Here is a 10,000-nt window from a genome sequence, read left to right on the forward strand (position 1 = left end):
GCCCGAATCTCGCCCGCGTCTCGCCCAGAATTTTCGTACGGGATAATAGCTGATACAAATGATGTACTGTGCACCAAAAGTTGTCTAAACTGTGCAAATGGCAATAAGAGAAAGATTAGCGGCAAGTCATCAATGCAAAATTCTGAACAGGTCCTGAAATTTGAAGCATACCGAAGGAACCCATTTCACTGCTGCATTGTTATGGCAAATTTTCAACCAATCATGTATGCATGCATGGTGGGCTGAATGGAGTTAAACTAAGCATAGACCCAAAGTACGCATTGCAGACCTATTTTTTACTCGCTGGCAGGTGAATATCTTTTTTCACCTTGCAGACTTTTTGCCTTGTGTTTCTTAGCCGGCTGTCCAGGGGGTGGGGGAAGTGCATGGTTAAAAAGATTGGAACCTCGTACTTTTGGGGAGTTTTAAAAATTGACTTTTCAAATTATAACTTACAAAACTAAAGGTTATACAATCATGTAGTACGGCTAAAAAAAACACAAATGCTCTCACAGGCTGATGCAACACAATTTAAACACAATGTGCTATAATAATTGGCTTCTAGTACTTACAGTGAACATTCACAGATGCATTTCTACCATCCATTCCACAGCGATTTTCCACTTCACATCTGTATTGTCCAGCCTCAGCTCTGCTAATGTTGACAAAACTCAAAACACTTCCATTGCGTCGCTCACCATCTTTGTTAATCCAAGTATACATGTAATTTGTAGGTGAAGGATAACCAGATGCATTACAAGTCATGCTGAAAAATCCGCCTTCATTCACAGTATTTGAGGAGTTGACAATTTGATCAATAGATGGAGCATCTACAACAGAAGTAACAAAAAGTATAAAAATGAATGTAAAATACATTATAATTCACATACAGTGGTTTACTGCAAATATCAAGTACCAGTACAGCAGTTTGTACACTGTACATATATCTGTAAGGACTTACCATTGCACTGAAAAATGCATAATACACTGTACATGTATGTGCACTGTATACATGTAATTATTATAAATTATTGCATACTTTTATAGATTTTTGTCCAAGTATGTATTACTATACTCATTTATAAACGTTTTGTTTTGTTGAAAAAAAAGACTTTTTTTGCAGACAATTTTTTCATCCCCGGTCATTAATTATTTTACTGTTTGCCAAACAATCTCATGCTGCTTTAAAATATTTTGCTGCCTATTCGCAGCCTTGTATGTTTGCTTGCACTAAATGGCAATATCCCAGCTACCTTTAATTCTGTATATTTCAATGAACCATGCATTATGACATGATTGTTCATAACGTTTCAATAGTATAACGATTAATGATGAGCCTTTGTCTTGGGGAAAATACAGTGACATCATGCAAATGAAACTCACTGCTCATGACAAATTCTGATTCATTCAAGCAAAGTTATTCTTCACATTACACAGTATACAGTATTGCAATCCACAGCTGCTGGAATTGGTCTGTCCCTAAGCAGTTAATACTTTCATGTGATAGTGTGAATAGGTACTTCTGAAACCATCACACACTATCATTTTTTAACAACACTTGCGCTGACAAGTTGTCAAAACATCTGTCACAAACAAGAGCCCTTCTCAAGACTATAATCTCTCAGGGGAACAAATTTCAACAAGAACAACAATATTTCCCTTTATAAACTGTAAGGCAAAGCGCTGTTGAAATATCTCACAGAAAATAACTATATAAACTAAGGGAATAATAAATCAAGAACATACAGTACTGCTCAAAAGTAAGTTACCAGTTTCGTCTCGTTTCTCGCAAGACGAGTGTCTCGTCTCTAGAGATAGGAGTCTCGCCTTAAGAGATAAGACACTCGTCTCTAGAAACGAGACTCTGGTCTCACGAGAATCACTGAAGAGGCAAGATTGGCATAGATTTTTATTGACGTCCGATGGTTACACAAACGTTTGCAAATTTAAACAACAAAATGATGCTCATGGCGAGCGTACATGTAAAACATGAATCAAAACTACAATACTATTAAAACCAAAAAATATATCATGCCAATTAGCAACATTTCACTGCAGTGGCATTGTAAACAGATCTCGGTGAAATTCTAGAGGAATTTAATTTGCTTTCCTGAAACACCGTATGAAATTTAACAAATTGCGATAGTTTGTGCCGAATTACATTCTGTTTTGCCCACAAAAATTTGGCTTGATCAACGGAGTTGATAAATAAATGTAAATTGGCCACCGTACAGAGATACTAAAAGCTGACGTTTCGAGCGTTAGCCGTTCATCAGAGCGAATCAAGGAGTTATGGGTTACATGTAGTTTTTATAGTAGAGTAGGAGCTACGCTATTGGTGGTAAAGCGTTTGTTAATACCATGAGGATTAAGGGTGCCAATTTCGAAGATGAATTTTAGTTCCAGATTCTTGCGGCTTTCCATCGTACCTACATGTAGGGAAAGGCCAGAGATAGCCAAGTGTTTTTTGGAGTGGTTAGGGAGATTAAAATGACGAGCGACTGGCCTAGATGCATCCTTGTCATTCTTCTCAACACCGCGAACGTGTTCGCAGAATCAGTCACCTAGTCGTCTACCTGTCTCGCCAATGTATAATTTATTGCATAACGTACAGCTTATGCAATAAATGACATTTGTGGAGGTGACTTTACTAGATCGCTTAGGTCCCGATATCTTGCTAGTGTTAATGAAAAGACAAGTTTTGCATCGTGAGCGCACGCATTTGAAAGTGCTGGATTGCTCATTAGTTTTGAGCGTGCTTCTAACTAAAAAGTTGCCTACGTTTTTGTCGCGTTTGAATGAAATAAGTGGAGGTTGGGAAAAGATTCTACCAGTCTCGGGATCATTTTGGAGTAATTTAAATTATTAAGAATGATACTTTTGACTGCGTGATTATGAGAATGGAATTTGGTCATTATTATTTTTTTGTGACGTTTGTAGTGATGACTGTCGATCAAATTGTTGGGCGCGATGATGGCCCGCTTTGACCACAGAGACAGGATAGCCACGTTTTTCAAAGAACTGCACATCTTGCTATGTACCAGTGTGCACTACAAACCTACATGTACAGATTCTCACAGTTATTTGTTGTATTCATCGTCACAACCATCACATGTCAAGAACTCCATTCCTTATTCTCAACTTCTTAGACTTCGACGTCTATGTAGTGATGACTCCGGTTTTGCCAGCAAATCAGAGGAGATGTGCCAGTTCTTCAAAAAACATGGCTATCCTGTCTCTTTGGTCAAAGCGGGCCATCATCGCGCCCAACAATTTAATTGACAGTCATCACTACAAACGTCGCAAAAAGATAAGAATGACAGAATTCCATTCACCCTCACTTTCCATCCTCATAATCACGCAGTCAAAAGTATCATTCTTAATAATTTTAAATTACTCCAAAATGATCCCGAGACTGGTAGAATCTTTTTGCAACCTCCACTTATTTCATTCAAACACAACAAAAACGTAGGCAACATTTTAGTTAGAACTAGACCCTCCGTGAGGGTACACTGGGTTGCCTGTGGTACGTGCAGCGTTCCAGGCAATTTTTTTCAAGTTGGGGGGTCATTAAGGGGTCACCCAAAAGTCATACCAGCAGAGGCCCTTTGGCTCACAGGTCCTCACATGTTCGTACGACGAAACAGATCCTTCTCTGAGGTTAAAAACCTGGCTATTGGCCTATAAATTAATCATTTGTCAGAAAGAAGAAATTCCTGTTCTCTTCAGAAAAAATTGGCACGCATTGCTTACGTGTGGTATTGAAGTAACCCAGCGATTTATTCGATAATGTCAACTGAGCTGTGTGTTGTCTTCCAGGAGATTCAAGTTGTCCTTGCATAATATGTAGCTCTACCAGTGCACCATATTGTTTTGGTATTGTCTATCATTGTAGTGCCATTGTAGAAGTCTTAAGTAAATAGCCTGAGAAGACACGTGGTTACTAACAAAGTACTGAACCCAGAAAGATTGAAGAAAATAAATGGGAAGTGAGAAACACTGACTTCTGGGCTGACATGTTGATAATTTTCAAGTTCCATTACAACTTCTTGTCACCACAAGTTTAAGCGTGCCCTCTTAGCATCTGACAGCTTTGTAATACTTAAGTTTACTAATTAAAAGTTAATCCCTCTCCAGCGGGGTAATAGTATCTGGATGGGTGACCTAAAACATTGACCCTTTCGTAAAACAGAAGCATTGGACCGAAAATACTATTAAGTTACGCTAACAAATGCGAACTCAGCAATGCAAGGTACAGATTTTGTTAGCTTGCTTTATGCAAAAACAAATATTGATGCAAAAGTAAATAAATATTGATACACAGTTTTTAGAAAGAGCAAAAGGAAGTTTCCAGGACGGTCGCTCGAGAATAACATATTTACGACATGAAAATAACATTAATTTTGAACCATGAATATAGAATACAAAAAGTTACGATCAGGGACAAACATTTTGGGAGATTTTTTCTACATTCAATTTTATTATTGTACTTTTGGTTGCACAAATAAATCGCAAAATCGAAAGTGAAATGGCCAGAATTCAGCGGGCGCCGTGATTAAGTTACCACGGCATGTTTACTCGCGAAACAGTGAGCATCTGTGTCAAGTGATGGCAAGATACCGGGTTTTCGTAAGTTTTTTTTTCTGTCAAGTGTTATAAAGTTTGACAATAAATGAGCAAATTCAAAACAAAAATCACAATCGCCCAACTCTTGAGGTTGACCATTGTTTCTGCAGAGTCAAAAATTTACTCTCCAAGACAAGGTTATTTATCACCAGGTAATTCCATCATTTTGGAAATAGCAGCTACTTAATATTTCATTGGCATCACAATTTTTTGCTGATTTTGGGGCTCATTTTGTTGAAACTCAAGCACGCTTCCAACAGACCTGTTTATTTTCGTAAACCCTTCCTGCCTACAGAGCAATATTAAAAATATCCTCCTGTATCACATTTCAACCTTAAGCTCGAAAATTCAATACACAACATATTATAATTCACAAAGGCAGAAAATATCACACAATCCTTTTCCAGAGAAACATTTTATTGAAACAAACAACATACTTCCTATTAGAGGCAAAAACCTCTTCCTATTTCATTGTGTGCACTCAATCGTGTCAAATTACCAATTTGCATGCAACAAAATAAATTTCAGGTTCAAACCCTTTCCTGAAGAACGTTCTCCTTGAATAATGATGCACAAAATAGTCGACAAGCTTTGCTTCAAATAATTCTTGACTGTCACATTTCTCATTATTTTTTTCACCTGACTTTCTTGAACCCATAAGTTACAAGATAATTTTCCATTTGGTTCCAGTGTTGTACATAACACTACAGTCGTGATAAAATATTGGAAAAACAGCTCACTTTGATTTCGGCTCGACAGGCGAAAGATTGTTGTCGAAGTCCATTACTCGTTGCTTTCAAGATTCCAGATCATCATTGCCTGTCTTGTTCATCCAATTGACGTTCCCTTCTTGAGCTCCATGAGAGCATAATTATTTTGTTGAAAGATGGACTAAAACGCCATTCGCCTTGCATTAGGACTTTCGACGCCACTGCTGGTTAACGAGAATAACAAACTCACGAGGCAGAATGTATATTTATATTTATTATAATTAAGTTGGCACAACAGAAAAACGCTAACCTCATTTTGACACGAAAATGCTAATGCCATAAAAACTATCCAGTTAAGCTTGCATATTATAAAACATGATGAATTCATTAAGGCCACCTTTTCCAGGGAACAATTTTTTGAAAAAAAACAACATATTTGCTCTTAGAGGCAAAAACCTCTTCCTATTTCATTGCGTGCATGAAGACAAGAAACTCAATCATGTCAAATTAAAATGTACTGTACTTCAGGTTCAAACCCTTTCCTGAAGAACCTTTCCCTTGAATAACAAGAAAATGCTTTACTATTGCCATAAAAACTATCCAGTGAAGCTCGCATATTATAAAACATGATGAATTCATCAAGACCACCTTTTCCAGCGAACAATTTTTTGAAACAAACAACATATTTGCTACATAACAGCACACTTGGCACACCAGCAAACAACATATTTGCTACATAACAGCACACTTGGTAAAATATTAGAAATACAGCTCACTTTAATTTCGGCTTGACGGCCGACAGATTGTGGTCAAAGCTAGTCCATTACCCGTCACTTTTAAGATCCCACTGTCTGTCTTGATCAGTATCCAATTGACTTGCCATTATTAAGCTTCATAAGGGTATATTTTGTTCAAAGATCCACTAAAACGCCATTCGCGTTACATGACTTAATTTCTACGTCATTGCCGCTTAAGTTAATCGTTCTACTGTGTCCACCAGAGAAATCTACGCATTTCCCACTACCCTCTCGATGCAGGGGAGTGACAGGCAAGACTTTTACCAACACGAAAAAAAATAAAACAAACAAATGAAACGCAGATTCCGACTGGGTTTGCCATACTGGCAACCCACTAATTAAGCGCGCTCAAAACTAACGAGTAACCTGAAACTTTCAAATGCGCGCGCTCACGATGCAAAACTTGTCTTTTCATTGTTAACACTAGCAAGATATCAGGGCCTAAGAGATCTGTTAAGGTCACCGATCGTTTCACATGTACCTCCACAAATGTCATTTATTGCATAACCTGTACATTATGCAATAAATTATACATTGGCGAGACAGGTAGACGACCAGGTGACCGATTCCGCGAACACCTTCACGACGTTGAGAAGAATGACATGGATGCATCTAAGCCAGTCGCTCGTCATTTTAATCTCCCTAACCACTCCAAAAAACACATGGTTATCTGTGGCCTTTCCCTACATCTAGGTACGACGGAAAGCTGCAAGAATCTGGAACAAAAATTCATCTTCCAAATTGGCACCCTTAATCCTCACAGTATTAACAAACGCTTTTCATTTAACTAATATAATTATTCCTATTTTTCACGTTGCCATGTTACCACCAATAGCGTAGCTCCTACTCTACCATAAAAACTACACGTAACCCATGATTCCTCGATTCTCTGTGACGAAGGGCTTATGCTCAAAACGTCAGCTTTTAGAATCTCTGCACGGTGGCCAATTTATATTATCAACTCTGTTGATCAAACCAAATTTTTGTATACTACTTCCCCACAGATGCAGCACCACATTTTCGCAAACCGCATGCTGCCGCGCAAGTTTATGGAAACATTTCTCCTCTACATCAACTCCAAATGAAAGTACAGTGTACATAGTTTTCATGGGCTGATTCAAGGGTTAAATGTGCACACGCAAAGACGATAAAAAACCACCGCCAACTGCCGGACAAGTTTATCGAAACATTTCTTCTCTAAATCAACTTCGAATCAGAGTACAGTGTATACAGATTTCACGGGCAGATGTCTACAGGCAAAGACAATTATAATACATCAACGCCAACCGCATTTTCACCTAAAACTTTGGTGTCAAGTGTTACGTTTGGGAGCGCGAGTGTCTTTGTAAACAGGTTAATCTTTGGAAAGTTTTCGTGTATGCAGACACTTACAGTTTTTCGAACTGTCTCACAAGATGAATGTCTCATCTCTAGAGTCGAGACTCTCGTCTCACGAGAGGGTGGTAACTTACTTTTGAGCGGTACTGTAATTCAATTTCACTACAGGTAGATACCGTATTAAATTACCATATGAGTATTGGACCAAGGGGTAAGCTGTTAAATATGTGACCCTATTTGGGAAAACCGGGCTTAACGAAAATAGCGTTGTAATGCATTTTAAATGCGTTGATAATGCATTACAACGCATTGATAATGGTTCTCAACGCATTTGTAATGTTATTCAGTCCAATGTAAAAACGTTGACAATGTTCAACAAATGTTTAAGAATGGATGAAAAACGCGTTGCCAATGCGACTTTTTGACCAACGTTTGATACAAATTCTGCACAAAACGTTGAAAACAAAACTAAATACATTGTCAACACAACCAATAGCGGTTTATTTACCAGCAACAAATTCAATTGAACATCATAATTCTGCATCTGAGAGAATTTGATTTTGTTTGATTAATAAAGAGCAATTTGTCGCAACTTACATTAAAAATTTTGCGAAGCAACAGCCAATATACCCACCAGAAGTATAAACGTTGAAAAAGAAAATGTTGGCGGGATTTGTTTGGCGCTTCGCCCCCGAGCTTGCCACTAATTAGTTCAATATTTTTTCTGTCATAAATTTTAAGTAAACTTTTCGATTTCATTGGCTTCGAAAACAAAGAGTAAGCTTCAAAAAGTCTTTGAAATGCATCAAGCTGTTCACGATGAAATGCAACCGACAGTATAGCAATTTTCATCGTTCTTAACTCATCATCCTAAGTCACGCACACCACGCATTTGACAAAGATATATTTTTTTTTTATCAATGCAGCCTTGCCTCGCTCTTGGCAAACGATTGCATTTCAGGAAATTTCACTCCTATTTAGTATTTTAAGTATTTCTGATGACGCCTTCACTTGCTACTCAAGGGAATGGTTATTAATGGTTATTTATTTTCCCTGGTGATTTTATACAAACATTACGAAGCAGACACGTGCACTGAGGCAGACAAAGGCGCGCTACATGCGGCAGGTTAGTTTTGCAGGTTGCAGGTTGCAGGTTGAAATTTACTGTGACTGTTACATGAATAGCTAACCTTAGGCCTAATTAGGCCTAAAAACGTTTCTTTAGGCCTCCTTAGGCCTAAAAACGTTTCTTTAGGCCTCCTTAGGCCTAAAAACGTTTCTTTAGGCCTAATTAGGCCTAAGGTTAGCTATTCATGTAACAGTCACAGTAAATTTCAACCTGCAACCTGCAACCTGCAACCTGCAACCTGCAAAACTAACCTGCCGCGCTACATGTTAGCTCATGTTATGGCTCGTTTTGCGCCTTTTATCTTTATGGTGTTTTATTGCAATGGTTGGCAAACTGACCGTTTTGATAACTTAACCGCAAAAGGGTTTAATCTGCACTGGGGTAAAAGCAAATTTTAGGAGGCCCACAGAACAAAATTTTTTCTGCATCAGCAGTTCAAATTAGTGATCGCTTGTGCGCAACGTTGACATTCCTTTGTTTAATCCGTGTGCCATACAAATCATGTTTGTGATGTTGCGGTATTTTGTTGCAGTTGCCAACTGAAATTCTCTGGATCAATTTATCGGCCCGATTTTTCGTATTGGTTACACATAAAGTGTTCGTTATTTTAAGTCAAATCTATTTTGGCCACAGGGTGAACTATTTACTTAGTGGAGTAGAGTAGTCAGTCAAAATAGAGTTTATAATTGAGAATGTAATGCCTTGAGCGTAAAAAACACACAAAGCAATTTGGTCATTGGGCCAAGTCAGATGGCACTCGTTGTAAGGTAAACATTAAGAGGAGTTAAACATGTTGGGGGTACGAGCAATCTCGTGCATATGTATAACGAGATTCGCGGAATGGAAAGGAGCAGTGGTATTTGAAGCCAAAATATTACCTGTGGACTTAAAGATGAAAACAATGAAGTATCTGTCCTTCATTCCGGAAACAAGAGAACTTGCTGACACATCGTTGCCTGTGGAATGTCACACTTCTACTTGTGGGAATCGTCAAGAAACTACAGGCCTGGGTTGCTCGAAGCATGGTTAGCGCTATTAAACCATTGTTAAATATCATGGAAACCTATAGGTTTTGACACCCGTAAGATACTTTAAACTTGCAGCTATTTGTATGGTGTTAGGCAACAAGTTTTAATTTAACTCATGTCAGGACACTGCATGCATGCAAATCCGAACAACCACAGTGTTGATTTTTACATGTTTCGTGTGCGAGTCCTTACCCGAGTTAGCAAGGTCCCTGTATTCATCCATTTTCGTTGATAACCTACGTACCGTACGGAACGCGAGTTTTGTCCGATGTCCTTCTACAATTTAGGGATGTATATTTAATTTAAAGGCTCTCTCAAACCAGTCGCCGATGGCAAAAGTATTAATTTTGACAAGGATTGGAGCCATTTATT

General features: G+C 38.2%; 1 protein-coding gene across 1 annotated transcript in view; it reads right to left on the reverse strand.

Annotated features, from left to right (window-relative positions):
• The window catches only part of LOC137982328 (hemicentin-2-like), a 104,803-nt gene that overhangs the window by 82,008 nt on the left and 12,795 nt on the right, over positions 1-10,000 (reverse strand). Inside the window, exon 4 of the mRNA XM_068829406.1 lies at positions 573-830. Within this exon, the coding sequence (XP_068685507.1) occupies positions 573-830 (258 nt within the window). The remainder of the gene's footprint in view (positions 1-572; positions 831-10,000) is intronic.

Source organism: Montipora foliosa, chromosome 13 (genome assembly GCF_036669935.1).
Source record: "Montipora foliosa isolate CH-2021 chromosome 13, ASM3666993v2, whole genome shotgun sequence".
NCBI classification, from domain to species: Eukaryota; Metazoa; Cnidaria; class Anthozoa; order Scleractinia; family Acroporidae; genus Montipora; species Montipora foliosa.